The sequence below is a fragment of the Periplaneta americana genome, chromosome 4, assembly GCF_040183065.1.
Source record: "Periplaneta americana isolate PAMFEO1 chromosome 4, P.americana_PAMFEO1_priV1, whole genome shotgun sequence".
NCBI lineage: Eukaryota > Metazoa > Arthropoda > Insecta > Blattodea > Blattidae > Periplaneta > Periplaneta americana.
The window spans coordinates 35,397,919-35,424,231 of record NC_091120.1 but is presented as its reverse complement, the minus strand read 5'-3'; the positions used below and the strand labels follow the sequence as shown (position 1 = coordinate 35,424,231).

The following is a 26,313-nucleotide window of genomic DNA, read 5'->3' as shown; positions in this document are numbered from 1 at the left end:
ATATTTTGATTGGATGCTATAGTTAATGAAGAGTATGGTTTAATTTAATGAAGTAAACGTTTTTACTTACATCTAATAAAATAAAAACATTGTTTCTGAGGACATTTATGAGTACAACTAGCTGTAAAAGGGATATTTTACTTTTTATGTTTCCGCATTCAAATGACGGTAAACAACAGATGGCGTTAGTTGTGAAATGTTGAACGTGTGCACGTGCTGCGCGTGTGGTGATGTTTTTTGGTTTGTGTTGTTTGAGTAGGAGGCGGTATTTAATATTTTATATAGCTTCTGGAAAATTATCTTGTTAAAAAAATGGGAAAATTTTCAAATAAAGCAAAAAAGAAGCGTCTCTCCGATATGGCAATTAAAAGTAATTCTGAAAAGAAGAAGGTTCTGAATCCGTTTGAAGTACATGTTAATCGACAGAAATACGAAGTTCTAGGGCGGAAAAAGAAAAATGACATCGGACTTCCAGGAGTAGCCCGTGCCAAAGCCATAACAAAGGTAATAAATTAATCACTAGTCTCGTTCTGCGGGAGTAAGAAATCATAACATTTAATTGAATTTTAAAAATTGACTTAAGTACCGCATTATGGAAAGTTAGGTTATGTTAGATTGTAAGCATAGTACGACTCTAAAATGCAGTTAAGTAGCTAAAAACCATGCCCTAACTTTGCGAGAAATCGAGGCAACTATAGAGTGAAGCTTGTGAAGTAATAATTTTAGGAAAAATAATTGAGGGGCCGTGAGAAAAATTTCAGGACAGAATCGAATTTTTACATAAGCTAGTCATACCTTCTACTCAACTGATTAATAAAATTGTTGGATGCATGTAAATTGAATTAAAATACTTGCCATGTATTGCATATTTTTGTAGTATCACCGGCATAGCTCAGTCAGTTAGCAGACTCGTTTGTCTGGAGATGCGCTCAGACTTGGGTTAGAGTCCTGCTTGGACTGATGACCTGGTTAGGGTTTTTTTTTAGATTTTCCCCAACCATAAGGCCATTGTCAGGTAATCTATGGCGAATCCTCGGCCTCACCTCATCTCGTCGAAAAGTATGTAACTCTTGACTTATTTCACATCTTAAAGTTTCTGTGGAATGTAATAAATGGAATGAAAATTTAAAAAAATATTCGAGATAGAGTTGTAATTCGTAGTAATTTTATTAAATAATTTGTTATCCCAGATTGTTCTTTTGAATAATTGTTTTAGGCTATAGATAATAGCCTAGAGTAATATGGATATGTCATAACGTTTGAATTACTTTTATAAATAATAGTACCGGTAATAGTATTTTATTTGACGACACTTTCAGCCACAGAGATTATTCAACATTAAAATACATCCTGGGCGACCATTTTTATTATTTTGATTCATGGTAAAATACTGATTTTTACTGCATTTGTATTGTATTTTTGATCAAAAGAAAATACTAGTCTTTAACACAAAAAATTTCTAATGATCTCGTTGTGCACTTTAACCTATAGGCCTATGTTGAAAGTTGCACAGTGAAAATAAACGAAGTTTTACGGCGTGCTATTCAGGTGTATCTGGAATCTGATTAGTGTAATATGTAACTAGTCAATGATGTATGCAATAGAGGGGAAAGGAACTGGCCACCCTACCCCATTATCTTCTGGTCTTGTTGTCTCATGAGTGATGCCTTGTTGGTGCCACTTGTGGGATCCAGACCTGTCTTCAGACAGTTGACTAAACATATCAGGTATAGTATTCGTATTGCCACCCAGATTTACTTCCCCTCCAGAGGAAACCATGCTAAGGATTTTATCATAATTTAAAATCCATCACCTTGTACAGGATTTGAACCCACGAACCTCAGACCGAATGGTTGCTAGACTGTCAAGGATGATTTTTATTAATAACTCTTTTTATCAGTAAAATAATTAAGTTGAATTTAATGTTTCCTTTCTTTTTCAGAGGAAGAAAACTCTCCTTCAAGAATACCGTATAAAAGATAAATCTAATAAATTCTTAGATAGAAGAATAGGTGAAAAAAACAGCGCTATGACTGCAGAGGATAGAATTATGGCTCGGTTTACTGCTGAAAGAATGAAAGTTCATAATAAGGTAAAGTGAATTTATAATATATATAGGCTATTACATATATTTTTAAAATACAATTTGCACTTCATTTAAGTTATATCGATTTCATTTTGTTATCGTTTTTTTATGTCTTTCAGAAAACAATTTTTAATTTGGCTGATGACGAGATACTGACACATCGTGGACAAACATTAAGTGAAATTGAAAAGTTTGATGATCCTCGCAGTGAAGATGAAGATGAAGAAGAAAGAGGAAAACTTGACGGTGGGCATTTTGTAACATTCATTATTTTCCAGTCCCTTAATGGATGCATGGCATTCACATGACTATGTTACATGCTCTTCACCATTGTAAAGAGTATCAGAAGGAACAATTTGCCATAAGAAACCTGTTTCTGGAAATGTACCATTTATTTTTTTTATTTTAGTAGGTTATTTTACGATGCTTTATCAACATCTTAGGTTATTTAGCGTCTGAATGAGATGAAGGTGATAATGCCAGTGAAATGAGTCCGGGTCCAACACCGAAATTTACCCAGCATTTGCTCATATTGGATTGAGGGAAAACCCCGAAAAAAACCTCAACCAGGTAACTTTCCCCGACCTACAGTCGAACCTAAGCCACCTGGTTTCATGGCCAGATGCACTAACTGTTACTCCACAGATGTGGACCTGTACCATTTAACTGTGATAGGTCATTAAAGTGATTATAAGTGTGTCCCATATTATTCTACACCAGAACAACCTTTTTGACATATCTTTTCATTGGGTTGCTTACTGTTTAAGTCAGTGGTATTCAATCTTTTTTGCTAGCATATCCCAAAAATATATTTTTTTTTACCTTCGTATCCCGACACTGCATTGCAATTACTGTATATGTTGTTGTTATTTTCTAATGCCAGGCGTTTGACAATAAAGTCATTTGACCTCTTGCACTCCAATATTTTTCAAAGATATTATCATGACCAGCCACTGAAGCACAGATTTTGAGGTGTTCCGAATCCATTTCTTGGTTTGAGTTGCACAACGGACAGTTAAGGGACTGATATATTCCAATTCTATGCAGGTGTTTGGCCAAACAATTATGGCCTGTTGCCAATCTAAATGCAGCTACAGACGATTTTCGTGGTAAATCGGGAATTAACTGTGGATTTTGATGCAGAGAGTTCCATTTTTTCCCATGGGATTGTGTTATCAAATTTTGTTTGTTGAAGTCTAAGTATGTAGATTTAATAAATCTTTTCACAGAGTAATATGTAGATTTAGTAACAGGTCTGTAAGTAGCAGTGCTGCCCTTCTTTGCTAAAGCATCCGCATTCTCGTTTCCCAGGATTCCACAGTGGTATGGTATCCATTGGAATACAATTCTTTTATTGAGTGATATTAATTGAGAGAGCATTTTAGTTATTTCTTCTGTTTGAGATGAAGGTGTGTGTTTAGAGACTATTAATAGAATAGCTGCTTTGGAGTCTGACAATGTAACTGCATTTTTAAATTTACTGATGTGGCATAGAAGATTCCTGAGACTTTCACTTATTGCAATGATTTCTCCATCAAAACTTGTTGTTCCATACCCAAGAGATCTATAAAGTGAGAAGAGTTACTGATGCTATGTACATCTATTATCAGGCATTTCATCTCACTTGGTGATATGTATCAGAGGAAGAACAATTATTTGTATGCATCTAAAGTCTGATTAGTGTAATATGTAGCTAATCTGCGATGTATGCAATGGAGGGGAAAGGAACTGGCCACCCTACCCAATTATCTCCTTCCTAGTCACCTCATAAGTGGTGTCTTGTTAGTATCACTTAAACAATAACAACATTTATGTAAAATGTTACCAAAACAAGGAAAAACAAGAGTTGATATTGTAAAAGAAATTATATGTAAACTGCAATAAATCATCAACTTACTTACTTACAAATGGCTTTTAAGGAACCCAGAGGTTCACTGCCGCCCTCACATAAGTCCGCCATCGGTCCCTATCCTGTGCAAGTTTAATCCAATTTCTATCATCATATCCCACCTCCCTCAAATTCATTTTAACATTATCCTCCCATCTACGGCTTGGCCTCCCCAAAGGTCTTTTTACCTCTGGCCTCTCAACTAACACTCCATATGCATTTCTGGATTCGCCCATACATGCTACATGCTCTGTCCATTTCAAATGTCTGGATTTAATGTTTCTAATTATGTCAGGTGAAGAATACAATGCATGCAGTTCTGCGTTCTATCAGCAAAAATCTTATAAATCATTAACAAGTACAATAAAATAATTGTCAGCATTTGTACATACATAATCAATGGACAACCCCGCATACCCCAGGTGGTGTGCATACCATAGATTGAATACCACTGATTTAGGTGCTTTTGAGTAGGCCTAGTAGGCCGACATTTCATGTACATTTACACCACCTGAAGAGTCTCTTTTATTTAGAAGGTACCATTGTTCTTGAGATCACCAGTTCATTTTAAATTTGTTGATGTGAGTAGCTACGTGGATATATTGGGAACGATATTCATGACGTCTTCAAGCAGGATGGATTGCAAGAAGATCCCACTGCAATCCCAGATTTAAGCCAGCTTGATTTTTTTGTTGTACAGCCATATCAGAGCAATTGTTCACTAGACACTTGTTGACACTGAGTAAGAACTACTGGCAGAAACTTGCTTGTCAATGACAGGATCCAAGCTACACCTAGAATGTTTGAAAGGGCGTGTCAGTAAATGTTGCGACATTGCAATCTTTGTATTGTGATCGGATGATGTCATTTCAGAGACCTCCTGAAATGTTAAATTCTTACAACAACTTTTTCCACCAGTTGATAAATAATTTATTCCTTGTAAGTTAAATAAGAAAATGGTTCAGAAAGACTAGCAGTAAAAATCATCGTGCAACTAACCTCCCATACAGGATTCACAAATGGGAAATAGGTGGCCTAGTTTGCAAGAAGTTATGGGCAAATACACAAGCTTCTGCCATCTAAACTGTATGTTTCCGAATACGGGTTCTTCGTGACAAATTATTGTTCCTTCTGACCTTCTCTACCATCGTTAGAAGTTAGTAACTGCGTTAATATTGTGGTAACTTACCTGGCTGACTAGTTTTGATTTGATGTTCGTCAGCCAGGTAATTTACCATAATACGAACACAGTAATATTACTTGTTCAGTGATTGTACAAGAGTAAAAAAGAGTGTATCCAGGAATGAAGACACTGTATATAATTACAAATTACGCAAATATGGACATACTGTTATTAAAATAGAGAATAATTAACTTAAGTGCTGTTTTTAAAAATTCAGAAAAAAAGATAGTTGAAACTTAATGTTTTATAATAAAAAGTTTGTATTAATAAACATTTATTTTTACAGCTCATTTTGTTGAAGATGCCCACTTTGGAGGAGGTATTCTGAAGAAATCTACCAATGAAAGTGCAATGAGTAGAAAAGATCTGATTGAACAGTTAATTGCAGAGTCAAAGAAACGTAAAGCTGAAAAGCAACGACTCCGTGAACAAACAATTGAACTGACAGAAAAACTAGACACAGAATGGAAGGATCTACTTCCAATTGTATCTGCTTCGAAAATATCTGGAAATAACATTGCTGACGATGAGAAACCAGACTCTTATGATACAGTTATGAGACAGCTGAAGTTTGAAGCTAGAGGAAAGGTAAAGTAATCAGTGATTAATTGACATATTTATATTTGAAATTTGTTAGTTGTAGGTTTGTTCCAGCACAGTTCAGAATCAATTCTGAATTGCCTGCTCATGTGCAGTATCTTAATGTGCATTCCAACGAGACTTGAACTGATCCTGAACACTCAGTTCCCTGTTCCAACATGCTTTGGAACTCGTTCAGAGCGAGTGAAATTGGTTCTTGATTAAGAGTAGAAACTGGAAATTCTGAATTGTTGACGCATGCGCAGATAACTTAATCTGAGGTTGAGGTTAAAATGCTTCAAGACTGGGCAGGTTAAAATGAAAAAATTGTCGATCATGAGTGATTTGGAAGGTGATAGTGATATATTTAATGACTAATTACGTTTAGAAGATGAATATAATTTTAATATGAGAAGAAACTCCGAAGGCCATGAAATAACAGTTCAAGAAACATTCCAACAATGTAAAATCCCGTACTAGTTCCGAGAACGTACTCAACTAGTGCATGCATCGAAAGATGTTCGGTATTAGTTTGTAACACTTTCTGAATTGCTTGTTGGAACAAAACTATTATGAACTATAAAATGCATAGTAAATTATGCAAAGACAAACTAAGCCTTCTGCAACATATAAAGTGTGCTTTCCTTCTCCCCCTCTGAAAGCAATTTTAACTTTATTAGCTTTAGCAAAGAAGGGCAGTACTGCTACTTACAGACCTGTTACTAAATCTATGTATTACTCTGTGAAGAGATTTATTAAATCTACACACTTAGACTTCAACAAACAAAATTTGATAACTCAATCCCAAAGGAAAAAATGGAACTCTCTGCATCAAAATCCACAGTTAATTCCCGATTTACCACGAAAATCGTCTGTAACTGCATTTAGATTGGCAACAAGCCATGATTGTTTGGCCAAACACCTGCATAGAATTGGAATATATCAGTTCCCTAACTGCCCATTGTGCAACTCAAACCAAGAAATGGATTTGGAACACCTCAAAATCTGTGCTTCAGTGGCTGGTCATGATAATATCTTTGAAAAATATTGGAGTGCAAGAGGTCAAATGACTTTATTGTCAAACGCCTGGCATTAGAAAACAACAACTACTCTATTGAAGCATTTCATCTATATGTCCATAGTCGATAACATAACATGACGGCCTTTCCTCATACCACTCCATAACATTCCTCAATGATTTCATTTGTGATATAACTTCAGTACAGTGTATGAGTGCTATAAGAAGGGGATGTTGCCACAGAGAAACACTTACAAAAATAATGCAGACGTAAGTATTTATGTCCTTCCTTGCAAGAAAGAAGACCGTTGTGTTTTGTCACGAGATATAGCCTAAATGTTACTTTCGGGGGGGGGGGGGGGAGGAAAGGGAAGGAAAAACAGTTACGATTTCTGTGGGCAAGAGTTTTTGAACAACAGTCCTTTTGCTGAATTTTTGGTATGTCTGAGCTGCATATTATAATATAATATATTGATATGGATTTTAAGTTTTTCTCACATTTTGCAGAGAAGACTATATTATTATGTAATGCAAGTGCTATTCACATTCTCTTTCAGTTCAGTGACAATTTCTGTGTTTCACATCATATTCTCCAATATATAAATAAGTATTCTGATTTGTGATAAGCTCTATATACAGGGTGTTTCAAAAATACGGGGCATAATTTCAGGTATGTATTTCCCACATGTAGACAATCAAAATAGTTCATTACAACATGTGTCCGGAAATGCTTTATTTCCGAGTTATGGCCTTCACAACATTGAAATTCGCCGGGACGTTTTTCTTCCGCATTTCGTTGCCGTCAAAGGAGACATTAAGAGGGCACTCTGACAGTTCATTCCAAGGCGAAGGTTACATTCAGTGTTGTGTAGGCGTTAGACTGTGCGACATGTATTCAAATCAAGAGCTGGCAGAGATACACTTCATGTACGGTAAGGCGGACGGCAATGTTGCGCTGGCTCGTCGTTTGTACCAGGAGAGGTTCCCACAGCGACAATGTCCAGATCGGAAGACATTTGTATGTCTTCATTACCGTCTGTGCGAGTATGGAAAATTTAACTCTCCTGGTTTGGGAAGGGGACGACCAAGATCTACAACTCCAGAAGTACAGGAGGAGATTCTGGAGGCTGTGAACATGACTCCTTCTATCAGCACACGAAGGGTAGCGTTGTGGGGCCATTTAAAATCATTGGTTTATTCGTCTCCGGTGCCTGATTTGGATTCCCTTCGGAATCGAGTTGTGGCATGTTCTGAGGACATACGCAATACTCCTGGAGTTTGGGATCGTGTTCGCAGGTCAATAAGACATCGATGTGAGGTTTGTATTCAAGCAGGAAGTGGGCATTTTGAACATCTTCTGTAATGACAACGACCTGCGGAAAGAAAAACGTTCCGGTGAATTTCAATGTTGTGAAGGCCATAACTCGGAAATGAAGCATTTCCGGACACATGTTGTAATGAACTATTTTGATTGTCTACATGTGGGAAATACATACCTGAAATTATGCCCCATATTTTTTAAACACCCTGTATATTTCTTTTTTACTTTTGAGGATGTTGAATTGTCTATTGTTGCCTTGGCAGGGATAGCCTATTTGAATTATATGTTGAAAGAAATTTTGTCCTTTGTTCATAATCCAATACTAGTTCTACCTTTAGACATCATCATCATCATCATCATCAGCCTTCAAGTGTTAGACCCCAGTGGATCTGTTACCGTCTCTTGCCAGCTTTTCCTAGATCTTCCTAAATTTCTTCGACATTTTGGAACACCTTTAGACATGTATGCTCTAATAATTGAATTGTCTTAGGTATATAATAATTACCACTTCGTCACATTGAAAAGAAAACCTGTTTTATTGAATGTATTAAGTTTCGAAACTCTGAAAATGGTTTCCTCTAGAACACTTCAAGTACACAAAAACTGTAACCCAACTTCTTTGCTTATAATATGCCATTTCATGATTCTGTGACATCTTAATATTTTAGCCATCAGACCGACTGAAATCAGAAGAAGAATTGGCTAAAGAAGAGAAGGAACGACTTGAGAAGCTAGAATCAGAAAGGTTGCAAAGAATGCATGGCTTCAAGGATGAAGCTGTGCCTGAGAAGAAACACAGAAGTGCAGATGATCTGGATGATGGGTTTGTAGTTGTCATATAAAACGTTTACTGTTAGACAGTGTTTGCTCACAATTGATTTGACATAGAGTTACTGAAAGTAGCAGTTTTGTTGGTTCCTATGTAATGTAGAATGAGAACTATGAGGCATTTATATATATCTTCACCACAATTTATCACATTGTGATACATGTGATAAATCACGAATGTTTAATGGTTGTTAAATGTACTGTATTAATTTATTTTTCAGTTTCCATATGGAAAGCGATGATGAAGTTATGATGACTTATGACAGCGAAGGGAAGCTGGATGTGCTGTTAGGTGATAACAAGGATCCTGAATTACAAAGTACTGCTGGGCCAAAAAGCGAGGGTATGAATTTCTGTCATTTATTTTATTTATTAACCAAGAGCTTTTCCTCAATGCTGGTATGACTTGGCATAACAGACAAAACTAAGTCTAAAGGAACTCTTCAAAAAGAGACTTAAGTGCAAAATAGATTTCCTAAGCTATTTAATCTGGGAGGTTCAAAAACTAAAATCTCGAAAATTAATGCCCGTTCGATAGGGTTTTTGGGGTGGATATTGTTTTTCCATATATCTAAATTGACCTCATGACATGTCAAAACCAGTGTTTGGAACACTGAACTCTCCTTGTAAGTGAAAAAGTCAGCTTTAATATCATTTCCTTAAAAAGTGTATTTTGTTTTCCTATGTATATATTTTTTTATAACTTCAGAAAATGAAAATGAAGATGATTCTGAATCTAGCACTTCTGGAGATGAAGACGATGATAATGATGATAATAATGGAGATAACAGCAATGACGAGCATAATGAAAATGAAGAGAATAATGATGATGATGATGATGGTGAAAATGATAACTTGTCTGACCTAAAAAATAACACTAGCAGTGAAGACGAAAGCACTGATGAGAAAGGTATGTAACATGAGTGGTAAGGGTAATTTTTCGAAAGTATTTGTATAAATTAATTTAGTGTCGCTGATTAGCTAACATAGTGGTAATTGCTCATTTCGCTTTTGAGCTTTTTCAGCCATCACAGCATCTTAAAGATAATATATGTCATCTTTGCACGCAAGCTGACATTGTGCAGCACTTGCTAACTATTGTTCTCTTTGTAACTGGATGCAATATGACTTGGGCAGTGGTAGGCTGCAAATTAAGTGATGATAGATACTCAGTGCTTGTAATACTGCCAGTTGTGACATATCTCTCGTGTTCTCGCCAGTTTCGATCAGTTGATTCCAGTAATAAGAATAATGTCATTATCAAAACTTGGCAAAAAGTTACTTTTAAGCTAAATTGTGATACCAAAAACTATTCCTCTCCTTTCCCCCCTGGATATTGGCCTAAGCCATTAAGCTTCTTGCTTGTCCACACCTGTGGAGTAATGATCAGCGCGTCTGGCCGCAAAACCAGGTGGCCCGGGTTCGAATCCCGGTCGGGGCAAGTTATCTGGTTGAGGTTTTTTCCGGGGTTTTCCCTCAACCCAATACGAGCAAATGCTGGGTAACTTTCGGTGCTGGACCCCGGACTCATTTCACCGGCATTATCACCTTCATTTCATTCGGACACTAAATAACCTAGATGTTGATACAGCATCGTAAAATAACCCAATAAAAAGAAACTTCTTGCTTCCCAATACAATCCTGCAAGATCTTGTATTCCTTGTTTTCTGCATTGGAGAAGGTGTGGTCATTATTCATAACTGCGTGGCTGTCACAGATGCTACATGAATTTGTGGGTTTTATTTCTATTTTGTTGAGGAGTTCATTCAGATAGTCATGGCCAGTGAAGAGTCGGAAGAGGGCAGTTGTTTTTTCCTTGGTGGATGTTCGTATGGTTTTACACAGTGAGGGAAGTGGGGAAAAAACCAGAGGCAGTATGCTACTCCAAAATTTTCCCCTGTCATACCTCCATTTAAAAAGGGCATCCCCCTCCCTTACAAAATAAACATACATGGTTTACATAATAAATTGTTTCGTGCAGTCAGTAACACGTATTTTTTAAGCTTATGCAACACATTACATTTCTTAATAAAATAATTTCAAGTTACTTCAGTTATTTACAAGATTGTTTTGGAATGTCCATTGAGAGAGACTTATCATTTAAAATTATGTTAAAGCTTCAAAGTGCCTTATTTAATTATTATTAATAAAAAGTGCAACAACAACAAAAATAACTGTCACTAAATTGGTAACAATGACCACCGCAAACTACAGACCACAGCCTTCTATACTTGAAATGCTATCGTAAGCATTCCAGGGGTTGACTTATCAAATAAACGTGTCTAAATACGTCATGTTGAATACAGTTCCAGAAGGCTGAGGGTTAGATTTACGAAGCAAACAGTACTCTTTGCTGTGAAGAAATGTATAAACAAATTTTTAAGGATCACATTTTTTTCAGTGACGGTATGGCATTTTTCACTAACGGTATGTTTTCTGGCCATAAAAACCATTGGCAGTATTCCATACTGGCACATACCATCTCACTTCCCTCACTGGCTTTACAGATAGCAGTTCTTGGTTTTGTTTTTGTCTCCTTTCGTTTATAGTATTTCTTTTTTTTTTTTAGGTCTTTTAGTCTTTTCTCTATTGTCATCAGTTGTTTTGATTTTTGGATTATTGCAGTGCCTTTCTTGGCTAGGAAATCCACTTGATCATTTCCCTTTAGTCCAATATGTGATGGGATCCACTATAGAATAACAGATTTTCTCTGTGCTTGCAGGTTTTGATGCTGTGCCTTATTTCATCTATATTACAGGTTCTGATTTTGAAGTTGCTATGGCTTTTATCACTGATTTAGAGTCGATCAATAGTACTATCTTGTTTTGTGCATTTGCAGAGTATGTACTTCAGTGCAGTTGTTATGGCTTGTAGTTCTGCTTCATATATTGTTACTCTTTTGCTGAGTGCCAAGTAACGTGAAAATTTTTCACTGTATATCCCTGATCCTGCTTCATCTTCTGGGTTTATTATAGATCCATCAGTGTATATTCTTAGTCACTCTCCTTTTGGGTACCTAGTGTTTATTGTTTCTAGATGCAGTTGTAGTAATCTGTCAAGTATATATTTTATTTTCGAGATATCTTTAGATATTTAATACATTTAATCCACTAACATATTTTTTCCTTCTTGCTTTTATAATTTTTAATAACATACTGGAGAATGATTTGTTTTCAAGTTATTCACTAACAATATTATGACAAATTCCTTTCTCAAAAATGTTCACTATATGGTTTGGATTAATGTACGTCATGTTGGCTATCAGGAACAAATGATAAGGTCTACAGCTGCCTTTTGTGTAACAAAATAATTACAAAATAGAAAAGTATTCCCTGCCACTGAATAAATATGCAACTGATAGTGTGTTAAATAGCACTGAGTTCTAACATATACAGAGATGTTATTTTGAAAGTTCTCAGTTATAAAACATGCAATAATGTTCGTTCCTTGTCACTACAGACATTGTTGTAGTTATAGTAGTATGTACATGCATGCTTGGTTCCTTCTTTCACTTAGAATGTCAGGAGCCACCTCCAACACTCCTATGGTTTTGCATGTAAAAATGACACATGTATTTTGCTTTTGTATTCAATGATTAAAAAGTGAATGAGCAACTATAATTCATGATCGCATTTTCAAACACTAGCGATCACATTTGGGAGTACTCCCTATATTGTGTGGTTTTCAGTAAATCTGTTATCACTATGTTGTATAAGTCATTGTACTAGTTAGCTGAACATTTAGATACATGGTAAAAATAATAGGCCTGTTCTACACGTTCGAATGAAAATGAACAGTCATTTGAGTTGTATTGTTATTTTCAGATGTTTCTTTTGAAAATAAAAACTCAGAAAAATTCGAAAGCACAGACCTGATTTCGTCAAAGAACTTATCAGAAGCTGCAATCAAGAGTGATCTGTTGGCAAGAAAAGAATTAATGGAATTGGCAAGAAAGGAATTACCATACACATTTAAAGGTAAGATAATTAGGGAACAAATTTGCTAAATAAGTTTATTTTCCATACAGTCTTGGAGACTTATGTGTTTGATGTACACGAATTACTCCTACCCATTTCATTATTACATACTCTTGTATTTTTATACATACAGAAATAGTGCATATTAAGAATCTTGTTCCAATTACCTATGACCTCTCTAATTATGTGTCCCAATAGCTTGAGTTTCTAGATGCACTTTTACTATGTGCTATAATACTTGGAATGAGTGTATTAATATCTGATTCATTGTTAGCTCCAGATACATATGAAGAACTGCAGTCATTACTGGAATCACAGAGTCCAGATCATCAAGCAGTAATATTAGAACGTATGATAAAGTGCAATCATCCGAGTCTGGGTGAAGGCTTTAAGGATAAGCTAGCCAATCTTTTTGGCTTTCTAATGCAGCATCTTCAAGATACAGCAGTTTCCACAAAGGTATCCAGTAATTTTATTATATATTTTTTTGTTCACAAAACACACAAATAATAATCTTGTCCTAAGAAAACATGTTGTATTAAAGAGGACAAAACTATTAGTCAGGTGTTTCAGATATAAAATACTTTAGCAATTTAATCGTCTGTATAAGAACTAATGCATAAACATAATTTCTCAGTCTTTGGTCAATAAATTCATCATTACACTCTAAAACCTATCCAAGATTTGTAGGTTAGTTGAGAAGTGACATTTGTTCGTAATTAGATTTGTAGTAAATTTCAGATTGTGATACTTTATGGTGCAGTGAAGCTTCAAATATAATTGTTAATTCGTTCTGCAAAACTGTGATGATTATCAAAACAATGATAATAATTGAACCATTTAAACGAATATTATAGTGACAGCTCATTCCAAAAATATAACCCATCCTCATACAAACGTGTTTATTTTAGATTATAATTTTACATAAAATTACATATTACAAGAAATATCATTCCTTAATTCTATCACATTGAGTTAATTTAATGAAACACTGTTAGATGCATCAAGTTACATATTTCTAAGAGGATTTTATATAGAAATTTCATTAAACTCCGAATTGCGTGTTGCAGTAGGTCACCAACTTGGACATTAAAGTTAGCAACTGGAATGTTCTTAGATTTCTGTCATAAGGATATAGGGTCTACAGAATGCTAAAATAGTACATTATGCAACGAGCCTATAATGATAGTAATTAAGAAGCGAGTATGGATGTTTATGAAACGAGCGCGAGTTTCATAATTTTCATACGAGCTTCTTAATTACCATTATAGACGAGTTTCATACGACTTTTTATGCTCGACCATATTTCTAACTTGAAATTATTCATTTTATTTGTATCTAACTGACCTTGAGCAATACCTCGTAAATTGTGAGATGTGCGCAGACGCGAAAGTATTGATTTTTTCCGAGGAACAGATGTTCACATTGACCTTGACAGCCTATAAGAACCTACAGAGTAAACTAAATATTAACTTTGATATAACATTGAAATTAAATTAGACATTGAAAAACGAGATGACAAATTGAATTTATTTGAATATTATTTACAATTAACGCTAATTATTATAGTAACAGAACATAACCTTCTGCGACAGTATTGGATTTCCAACCTCCGTGACTTTTCGCTAATTCTCTTTCGAGTGCATATCCTAGAATAATCGATACTTGCGGTTTTATAACAGTACAAAGCTGACTTGTCATTGGCTGAGGTTTTATAACGGCACAAAGCTGACTCGTCATTGGCTGAACACCTGTACTTTAATGAGTAGGTGTACTTTAATGACATGCATTAAAGGACTGCTACCAGGTGTATAATTACTACATTTCGGCATGGTCGAGCATAAATGTATTTACATTACTGTAACTGCAAGTGATAGAACTAACAAGCAATAAATATAAATGAAAACTGTTATTTATATCAACCAATATAGCCATTCTACTTAAAATGATAGAACAACAGTTAGTAGAAATGATGAAATAGTACAAAATGATAGTACTCGAACCTCTACTGAATTAGTAAATTTCCTGTAGGAATTTCTATAGCTGTAGAGCAATTTTATCAAAATACTTAGGCCTACCATAAATTTGTTTTTGTGTCCATTCCACATTGCCTCCTCATTATGATGTGGAACTCTGAATATCTCCTTTATTTTAAAAAGATCATTAACGAATTAATAATATAAGAAGAGTGAGGTGGAAACTGTAATTTTGTAACTCATAAGTAGTCAGTGCAAGTTAAAAAGAAAAAAATGGGACCCTACCATTAAGTTCTTCTTAGGCATTATTTGCATTGTGCTGATAACCTGTAAAATTCAAAATCTTTTAAGATAACTTTTATATAGCCTAGTTATTGATTGGCAGTTATAGTAGCAGGGAAAAGAGATTGATTTACAGTGAAAGAGCGTGAGTTATAGTGATCGTGCTAAAATAGCATGCAATAAGATCTAGACTAGTGATTTTGAAGTTAATATAGTAAGTACGATTCTGTGGAATAATAAGGGTGTAATTGATGTTTTGTTATTTGAAGTGTATCAATGAAGAAGTGTCTTGTGTCAGTGAAGTGTGTTTGTATCAGTGAAGTTATATAGTTTATATTGGTAATGCAAAGTATTTGGACAGTGAAATGTTTTTGCAGTGTTAGTGAAATCAGAATAGTGTCAGTGAAATGTGTCGTAGTTCCAGTGTAATGAGTGAGTTGAGAGTGAAATGAGTGTAGTACTGAAAGGTACTTGCGCATGTATAAACATTATACTCGTGGGTTTAAGTTCGAACTTGGAGTTAAGATACAAATTAGATTTATTTTAAATGTTATTTTAAGTGATTATGCTTTATGTAATTTAGGATTCTTCTTTAATCATATTATTTTCAGACTGATGATGAATGCAATTGCTTTCGAGTACTGGACCGCATAGCTCCACATTTATATGACTTGGCCCATGTCGTACCTGACAGTGCTGGTCACTGTATGGCAGAAATTTTGAAAGAGAAGCAACAGGACTTCCGAGCACGCAGTAGTTCATTTCCTGGATTTGATACTGTAAGTTTTTAAGATGCATATTTCTTTTATAAAAAATACCAGCAATTTGGCTGGGACATAACAGATTGTTCCTTATAAACAGGAATGTTAAAATGGGGTGTTACTGTTTCATATTCTCACGTCAGCATCCACAATAACTTCAAACACTATATATTCTGAATACTGACTTCATAAAATCTGGAGATAGAAATTGTATGTCAACATAAATGTTTCTGCCGACAAGCATATTCATTTAGGTTTGTGTTATGGTTACAGCTGGTGTTCTTAAAAGTAATCTCACAGTTGTTCCCTACATCAGATTTCCGGCATCCTGTGGTAACACCTGCTTTGGTGTTCATGAGTCAGATGCTGAGTCAGTGTAAAGTAAAAAACACACAAGATGTAGCAACAGGATTATTTCTAGTGACATTAATACTAGAGGTAAGAATTGAAACCAATTATGGTTTGTTTTTTAACTTAATTTCGTGTTATATTATTTACTTTTCATTCTTTTAATTTTTCTCATTCTCCTCCTTTATCTTCGTTTCTTTCTATCAGTTTTTTTCTGTCTTCTTCTTCTTCTTCTCGTTCTCCTTCTAACCAAAGGCAGAGCACTTGGTTGCTCATAAGTTACATTCTCACTTGCACACAGTGTAGACGTGGCTATTTTATAAGGGTTGAGAGAGACGAATCCCAGAAAAGTACGTCTTTCATATGCTAGAAAGATGAGCTGACAACAAGGTGGAAGTTTTCTTGGAAAACCATAAAACTTAATAAGGGTTTCGCATTATGTTTCAACTTTCAATAGAGGTAGACTAGGTCACTGTCCTCATATCTCCATCTCTTTCTGAAGTATTTGTGCAAAGCTTTTCCGACACTGCCTGGTTTACAGTTAGAAAATAACAGTACTCACTATTATGCTTTTAAGTAAGCAATTTCCGAGAGAGAAATATTGTCGGAATTTTTAGTATGAGTTTGTATTAACAAAATAATAATTAACATCAACTACAACCAATTAATTTTAATCGACTCGATTATTCGATTAAATATTTTTTATCGATTAATCTGGCAACAGAAATTGATCTATTAATTGATTAAATCCTACAACACTAATTATTATTATTATTATTATTATTATTATTATTATTATTATTATTATTACACTATTATATTATATTTATACTTGTTTGTATTTTATTATATACTAAATCAGATCCAACCTTGGTTTATTTCTGCTCGCTTCCACTGCTCCATGTTGGTCAAATCCCTATTCCTCTCCAACATCTGACACAGAGTCGCACTCAATATGTTGTGTGAAATCATGTCACTCCTATTTCTTGCATTCTACTTTTGTCTTGACTATATTGAAATCGAAATGTAGTAGAGTTTCGATTATCATCATTATTTCTACTAAACCTAATTCATGACAATATTCATTTATTATGTGACTATTGCTGGTAATATTGGTTCATTCGAAGTACAGAGTTAAATGGCTAATGCAGTTGTAACAATCCATTAAATGTAACTTACGGAACACTCTATAACTTAGAAAAACTTATTTATTTGTTTTTCTTTCAACCCAGCATTAAGTTATTAATTTTTTCTTTCATTTGTATGGAGTTAAATGTAATATATTAATGTCTCTTGTTTGGTTTCAGTACACTGTTCTTTCCAAGAGATTTTCTCCTGCAGCCATCAATTTTCTTCACGGTGTAATTGAAATGGCAGTGCCCAAGTCTTGTGTCAGGATGGTTTCTGTAGTCTTTCCAGTCCATATAATAGGCAGAGCTCGAAACCTGCTTGTCCTTCCAGAACATTCCATTGATAGGTATAGAATGAATGTCTTGTACTGTTTTTTTAGTTGCATGTTGGCTTCTTGTATTAACTTGTATGACAGTCCGTTTTTCATTTAGCTGTGTTATACTGCATACTTATGTAAGTCATTTACTACAGTGAAAATTCGATTATCATCATCCCTTTTAACCATCATTCGCTATTCAATGTCATTAAATTCGATATCATCGAAATTTTACTAATCATTGTTTTTACCAGATCATATACAGTAAAACTTCGTTATGCATTTCACACTTTCTCTGAAAGGGAAATAAAACTGTGGCCCCATACCCTAGATTTACAACATGTAAAAGAATCCTATCTCTGGTACAGTATTGTTTCAACATAGCGGCCTTCACTTTAATGTATTTTTCAATTTTATGTACATATTTTAAATCCCTCCAAAATCCCATACATTATAATTTATTGTGCAGAGATATTTCATGTTTACCTAGTCATTACTTGTGATCATTTCGTTATTACATTATGAAAAATTTTTAATTGATATTATTATTATTATTTTTTTTTTAACTTATTTTTTCTGTTGTTGGTTGCAGATTATGTGTATTATGCATATTTCTTTTTATTTTGAACATGTTGACTGAAAACGTAGTATTGTAAGTAAAGTGTAGTATCTTACATGCATGTGATCTTTGTCCTACCTTGTTTATAGCAAGAATTATTGATTCTAATATCATTGGGTGAACCTCAGTAGTTAGTAGAATATTAATTCTGCAGTGCTTGGGAAAAGTGACATAAGTCAGTTTTCACAAACCTTTTTTGATAATTTATTGACAACTTACACTGGTTATGTCGATTTGATTTTTTTCTGTATGAATTCTTGTAATGGGAGAAATACTTATGTATTTTTTTCCAAGCGAGCAGATGTTCCGTAAGTTGTCAATAAATTATCAAAAAAGGTTTGTGGAAACTGACTTGTGTCACTTTTCCCGAGCACTTCAGAATTGTTATTGAGAAAAACAAACCAAACAAAACTACTACGTCAGATTTTGTTGATTATACTATAGTACCCCTACCTCTGATTGAGGTTCTGGCTGATATGTATATCTACTGTAATATCAGGCATTACATCTCACTTGATGTTATGTGTCAGAGGAAGAACATTATTGTTTGTATACATCTGAAGTCTGATCAGTGTAATATGTAGTTAATCGGCGATGTATGCAGTGGAGGGGAGGAAGGAACTGGCCACTCTACCGCATTATCTCCTGGCCTAGTTGCCTCATAAGTAGTGCCTTGTTCGTATCAGTTGTGAGGTTCAGATCTGTCTTCGGACAGTTGACTAAACAACAAACAATATTGTGGTACCATGTATAGCTATATTATTTGTTGTTGTTTTTTTTTAATTTAAATAATTTATTTGTGTTATAATTTTAAAATTGAGTGATACATATATTATCTTCTTATTTTATATAGGCATAGTGGGTTTTTTGAGTTTGTTGAATCTTACATGGACTCTAAACACAGCTGCAGTAAATGAAAGCTAACATATGTTGTGGAATAATTCTGCATTATCTAATGTAAAATCCAAACAACTTTGTGTGGATAAAACTTCCTTTTTTTTTTATTATAACGATTTTTTTCAAAATAAAGTATAAATACTATTTTCTGATGTATGTTATGCTGAGCTTTTACTGTATAAGGCTCCAGGCAAAATTTGTCTGCCATTTCTCACCTTCATTGAATTTCTAGCACTGAATAATCTCTGCAGTTGGAAGTGCTGTTAATAAATAACCACTTTTACCAAAGTAAATTATGCTCATAATTAAAGTAGTGAGTCTTTTTATATTTCTTCCCCTTTGATTGTTTTGAGTTGTTTATGAGCTATATTTGTTCTACTTAAAATTTGTGTTTTCTCATTTACAGCTACGAAGAAACACAGTTGATGAACATAGATGATCTACGAGGGATTAATTCTGAGAAAACAAATTTTAATATTCGTGCATTACATACTGCTGTGAAACTTTTATTAGAATTTTGTGAACATTTTTGGAACGTTACTTCAAATTACATAATTTTTAATCCTGTGGCCATTACGTTGAAAAAACTCGATGTTGAGAAGTATCCCAGTGTCTTAATAAAAGACATTCAAAGGCTGTTTGCAAAAGTGGAAGAAAAGAGACAACAAAAGCTAGAGTTCCTGGTTTTGGAAAAGAAGAAACCTAAAGCTTTAAGGCTGTATGAGCCAAGAATCGAGGAGGTGTAAGTACTAAGAAAATAGTATGGCTCTTAAAATAAGAAAATGTTCAATGGTAAGATTTCTCACATCAGATGTTTCAATTAAATTCCTCATATCATTGTTGTATGATTTTCTGACAGGTTTGACACGAAGAAGAGGAGAATTATGGGAAAAGAACGACAAGAACGTGAGAAACTATTGCATAAGTACAAACGTGAAATGAAGGGAGCAGTTCGGGAGATTCGCAGAGACAAATCTTTCCTTGCCAAGCTGAAGCATAAAGAAATTATGAGAAAGTGAGTACACCAAAGAACCTCAACAATCTCATTCACACTGCATATTATTTTCAGTTGGTTAATAAAAATTTCATTCTATCCATGGGGCACCACGTGGAGGCAGATTACTTCCCCCCCCCCCACCCCCAAATGTTACATTATTTACATTCAGTATTTGCTTCAGCGTATTCTCGCACACTTTGGACTGTATTACTTTCATAATCTAAAATATACTTTCAAACAACTAACATTAGTACCATTCTGAATGAGGAAGAAACAATAATGGATTATTCACGAAAGCTGAAGCTTGCCGTGGATTTGGCCGTTTGTAATTACCCCCAATGATTAGGATACATAGATCATTGTGTGCATGATGTAAATAAATTTTATAACATTTAATTAATGTAATCCGAATATATTCCTCCATATTGATTGATCAATATATTTCTCTTTTTCAGTGACATGGAACGAAAAAACAAAGTGAAGGAGATCTTTGGCTCAGCATCAATGCAACAAGGAGAACTTAGGAAATTGAGAAGAAAAAAATAATATTATGTAGCTGTTAATGTATGTACAGTATCGATAAATTTAATATATGTATTATATTTCCATTAAAACTAAGAGTTTGTTATTTATTCTGTTATTCATTATTTCCCATTAGTATGAGACTGGTGTTTTGATATAAAGCTGTCGAATCTTTCCCATTCCTGGTCACACTTTCACGTTTTGGCTGGCTGCAGGTTCATGCTTACAGTTGTCTTGTCTTTCTTACGAAGGGTACATGTAGATGAATCCAAAATTGCTAATTTATATAGTTCTGCAAGATAGTTGTATAATACAGTATTTCGAATCTGATAGCTGATATTGCCTATTTTTTTTAAGTTTGTGTACCTTTTTCTCCCAGAGAATAATCGCTACTATTCCCTCGAGATTTGTCTGGTAATTATTTATTTAGTTTTTTGCATTTTTGATATGAGGGAGTCAGGAGAATAGAGGTTTAAGTGCGCTTAAGTTACGAGGCGCATCCAGAAAGTAAGTTTCCCGATTTTTTCCCCTTGAAAGTAGACGTAATTAGCCGTGTCAATTGCGCATGTGTAACAGATCTATGACGTATCAATCATATGCCAGCCGGACAGGTCCTGTCTGGTGCCAGTAGCGTGGCAGCAGTGGTCCGAAATGGAAGCTCTTATTCCTTTTCCCGCCGCCTGCAAAGTTCGGTCGGTGATAAAGTTCTTTAATGCACAAAGCATTGCGCCAATTGAAATTCATCGGCAGCTCTGTCAGGTCTATGGGCCGAACATCATGAGTAAGCAGCTGGTGTAGGCAGTTTTCCGAAGGTCGTCAAATTGTCCATGATGAAGAGCGCAGTGGGCAACCATCCCTCATCAATGATGATCGTGTTGAGCTGGTGCGGCAGTGCATCATGGAGAACCGTCGCTTCACGATTACGGAGCTGAGCAGCCATTTTCCGCAGATATCGCGATCCTTGTTGCATGAGACTGTCACTAAGCACCTGCTGTTCAAAAAAGTGTGTGCCAGGTGGGTGCCAAAAAACCTGACACCTGAACACAAAATGCAATGTTTAGGAGCAGCACTGACATTTCTGCAACAGTATCACGATGACGGCAACAAGTTCCTCGACAGGATCGTCACGGGCAATGAGACTTGGATTTCGCACTTCACGCCGGAAACCAAGCAGCAGTCAATGCATTGGCGGCATAGTGGATCTCCGGTCAGGACGAAATTCAAACAGACGCTGTTGGTACGGAAAGTGATGTGCACGGTGTTCTGGGACAGGAAGGGCATTCTGCTCATTGACTTCCTTCCAAGAGGTGAAACAGTGAAAGCTGATCGTTACTGTGAAACACTGCGAAAATTGCGACGTGCCATTCAAAACAAGAGGCGTGGAATGCTTACTGCAAGTGTTGTGCTCCTCCATGACAATGCTCGTCCACATACGGCTCAGCGCACAGCGTCCACATACGGCTCAGCGCACAGCAGCTGTTTTGACGGAATTTGGCTGGGAGTTGTTTCATCATCCACCCTACAGTCCTGATTTTGCTCCCAGCGATTTTCACGTTTTCTTGCACCTCAAGAAATTCCTGTCCTCCGGTTAGCGTTTTGGCAACGACAAAGAGCTGAAGACGTCTGTCACACGCTGGTTCCATTCACAGGTGGCAGAGATTCTACGACAGAGGGATACAAAAGTTGATCCCACGATACAAGTGTCTCAATTCTGATGATGGCTATGTTGAAAAATAGCTGAAACATTGCTGTATCTGTTGCCAATAAATGTTTTCCTGAAAGTGTGTGTTTTTTTTTTTAAATAGGGAAACTTACTTTCTGGATGCGCCTCGTATTTTTGAGAAAATGTGATTGAAAGTACTTAAGCTTTCGTAAATTTCGTGAAATATTTTATTTGAATTGAGGGGGTCAGCGCAACAGTGGTCTAAGCTACTTTTTTTACTGTAGAAAAAGCAAGTTAAAGTTATATATATTTATTTATATGTAATGTTTTAGGGGAAAAATTACATGCTTCCTAATAAGCTACAGTATATAATGGTGGATTGGTCTATTGCACTTCATAGGAAGATAGTTCACGTCAAATCAACAGAAGGCTCAATATTTAATTTTTCGCATTGAGGAGGGTTAGCCTACTGTTGTGCTGACCCCCTCAATTTTAGTATGTGATGTCATTAAAATTTTAGATGCTTTAGCTTGCCCTGGATGCACTTAACTCATGTTCTTAAAAGTGTCACTTAATGTCACTTGTGCCCCTTTGCTTTTGACCTCCTTATATGATATTGTTCTTACGAGATGTGTGGTAATTATTACAGATCCCTTACAGTTCCCATTCCTGCCTTCTTTTACCAGTTCATCTTCGGAAATTCGGAAAATGTCATTTCAATATCGAAAATGATACCAATTTATTTTATTTATTTATTTAAATTTAAATATACAGAATAAAGAAATATAATTACAAAACAAACAAGAGAAATAGAAATAAAATAATACAAGCAATATAAAAAGAAGATACAGTAGTATTAACAAAATTTGAGACCGAATGAGCAGCGCTCGTGCTCGGTCGCAGTTCAGATATAATATTAAAATAAAAAATAATAATAATAAAAATAAATAAGTAAAATAAAATAGGAACTAAAATATAATTACAGCGGCAATGGAATTATATAATATAATATTAACACTAGAGAAGAATAATATCGCACGTGAAAAGTAGGACTAATATATATTTCAAAATTATAGAATACAAATATAATATAGGTTGATTAATTCATACACATAGGCTATAAATTTATTTAATCAAATTGAAGATATTAACACGTTTCTAATTTTCTTGTTATATATTAGTGGGTTACATGTTAGAAGTTCTGGGTGTAATTTAGTTAAAGCATTGTACAACCGAGGGCCAAAATTTATGCTATGCTTTAGACCAGCAGATGTGAGACATTTAGGTTCTACTAATGTTGAATTAATATTTCGTCTTGTGTCATAATTGTGTGTCTGTAATATAAACTTATTACGATTTTTATGATAAAATTTTAACAGCGTATACTTATAAATTTGTTCAATATTAAATACATTAAATTCAGAATAAATTAATTTAGTTGGATAATCGAAACGTTTCTTCAAACAAATTTTAATTATTCGTTTTTGTAGTAAATTTAACGGACTAAGATTAATTTTTGTACTTCCACCCCAAACAATTATACCATATTGAATGATAGACTGAATAATGGCAAAATAAACATTTCGTAAACTCTGATAGGTAAATAGCATCGAAGATTAACGAATTTATCAATTGTTTTACGAAGCCTCTTACAAAGATAAGTAATGTGATGAGGCCATTTTAAATTCTGATCAATAATGATACCCAGATATTTGACATACGTGGCTTCTCTCAAAGGTGGACATTTACAACTTTTGGGATCTAAACAATTTTCACTGTGTATTATTAGTCTATATTTATCGCTAAATTTTAAATTTTGAACACTGGCAGCTGTTAACGAAAAAGGAACTAAAGTTGATTTAGATGTATTTAAAGAAAGGAAGTTGGAATTAAGCCATTTTTTAACAATGTTAGCACCTATATTAGCATTTCTATATGCTTCCTGCCAAGAAAAACCACTGAAAATAACTACTGTATCATCCGCATATGAATATATAGATCCATTAAATTTTTCTAAATTTATATTTAGCAGATCATTAACATATATTAGAAATAAAATAGGTCCCAAAATTGTTCCTTGCGGTACACCTATATCAATATATTTGTATTCACTAAATTGATCTTCAATTTTGGTCATTTGCCTTCTGTTACTAAAATATGATTGGAATAATTTTAAAACTATACCTCTAACTCCAATCGTATGTAGTTTGTCCAAAAGTAAATTATGATTGATAGTGTCAAAAGCTTTCCGTAGATCCAAAAAAATACCCAAACATTTGTTTCCGATATCTAGTTCATTGATAATTTTTCCAGTAACATTAATAAGAGCATCATCAGTAGAAATATTATTGCGGAAACCAAACTGATTTTTAGAGAGGATTTTATGTTTTTCTAAATAATTTATTAATCTATTCTTTAAACATTTTTCAAGCAATTTGGAAAATGTTGGAAGTAAAGATATAGGTCTATAGTTATTTAAATTATTTTTATCTCCAGATTTGTATATTGGAATTACTATGGCACATTTCAAAACATCTGGGAATATACCTTGCACAAAACATAAGTTAAAAATATGAACCATGAGTTTTAATATATATTTGATAATAATTTTGAAAGTGTTATTCTTAATTCCATCTATACCACGAGCAACATTATTTTTTAACTTCTTAACCAAAATAAAAATTTCATCTTCAGTTACAGGGAAAAGAAACATGGAGGAAGCTAAATGTTCATCTTGTGTCTCATTTTGTAGAGAATAGCTAAAATTTGACTTATTAATGTTAGAAGTAACTTTGTGTCCTATCTCTGAAAAATAATTATTAAATTCGTTTGCAATCTCTTTTCTGCAATTCAGTATTTCACCCTTATCGTTTTTTAACTCCTTGATTGGCTGTTTATTTTGTACATTTACATCTGTAGCTTCATTTATAACTGCATTTAATTTCCTTGCTTCCTCCCTCCTCTTGGGAATGTAATAATAATAAAGTATATGCATACTTTTTTGGAGAAGTCTCGTATAATTCTTTCTATCTAAATAAGCATTCTATTTTGATTCTTATTGTTTTATACAATTTATTGTACAGTAGCGTGCAAATTAATCCGAACACGACATATTTTTACATTTTCTGTCATTGTTGGCCTCACAGCTGCTCATACTGCTTTAATTGACATCTGTAGTACGTGTAATTCCATTGTTGAAGGTCTGTCATTATTTTTTTTTTTTTTAATATATGACTTTTGCCTGTCGTTTTGTACTTATAAGCATTTCAGTTGTGTTGAAGACTTAATACTGCAATCCTGTGTACATTCTGTCGTCTTCACAAATGGATACAACTCCACGAAAACGGTCTAAAATTATAACATTAGCAGAGCATTCTTATATGACACAGAGGCAAATTACTACAGAATGTCACATTGGTTTGGCTACTGTTAATTTGATCATAAAACGATACAGGGAGACTGGATCCATCACACCCCAGAAAAAAGGAAACTGTGGCCGGAAAAGGAAGACTTCACCTGCAGATGATCGTTTAATTGTCAGGAAAAGTAAATTAAATCCTAGACTAACTGCTGTCGACTTAAACCGCGAGTTAATGGCTACCACTGGGGCGAATATTCACGTCACAACAATGCGGCAGCTGGACGAAGGGCTCGTAAGCCTATTAAGAAGCAACTGCTAACCCCTGTTATGTGCAAAAAACGCTTAATGTGGGCAAAATTACATCAACACTGGACAGTGAATGACTGGAAGAATGTACTTTTTTCTGATGAGTCTCATTTCGAGGTCCACGGCCACCGTGTTTCTTACGTACGGAAAGGATCCAAAAAAGTAACAGCAGCTCATCTCCAACAAGCACCCAAATACCCTCCTAAAGTAATGTTTTGGGGTTGTTTTACACATGAAGGGCCTGGAGCATTAAT

The 26,313-nt window shown here is 34.6% G+C and overlaps 1 protein-coding gene across 1 annotated transcript; it reads left to right on the top strand.

The window, feature by feature from the left end:
* Positions 1 to 130: 130 nt before the first annotated feature.
* Positions 131 to 20,839, top strand: l(3)07882 (Nucleolar protein 14 homolog l(3)07882). The gene is made up of 15 exons (XM_069823174.1): positions 131 to 504; positions 1,943 to 2,092; positions 2,206 to 2,332; positions 5,444 to 5,745; positions 8,744 to 8,898; positions 9,125 to 9,246; positions 9,613 to 9,813; positions 12,728 to 12,880; positions 13,155 to 13,339; positions 15,750 to 15,917; positions 16,173 to 16,337; positions 17,555 to 17,724; positions 19,617 to 19,952; positions 20,070 to 20,225; positions 20,663 to 20,839. Exons 1-15 carry the CDS (start codon positions 313 to 315, stop codon positions 20,751 to 20,753), a joined length of 2,673 nt encoding a protein of 890 aa, XP_069679275.1. The 5' UTR covers positions 131 to 312; the 3' UTR covers positions 20,754 to 20,839.
* The last annotated feature ends 5,474 nt before the right edge of the window (positions 20,840 to 26,313 follow it).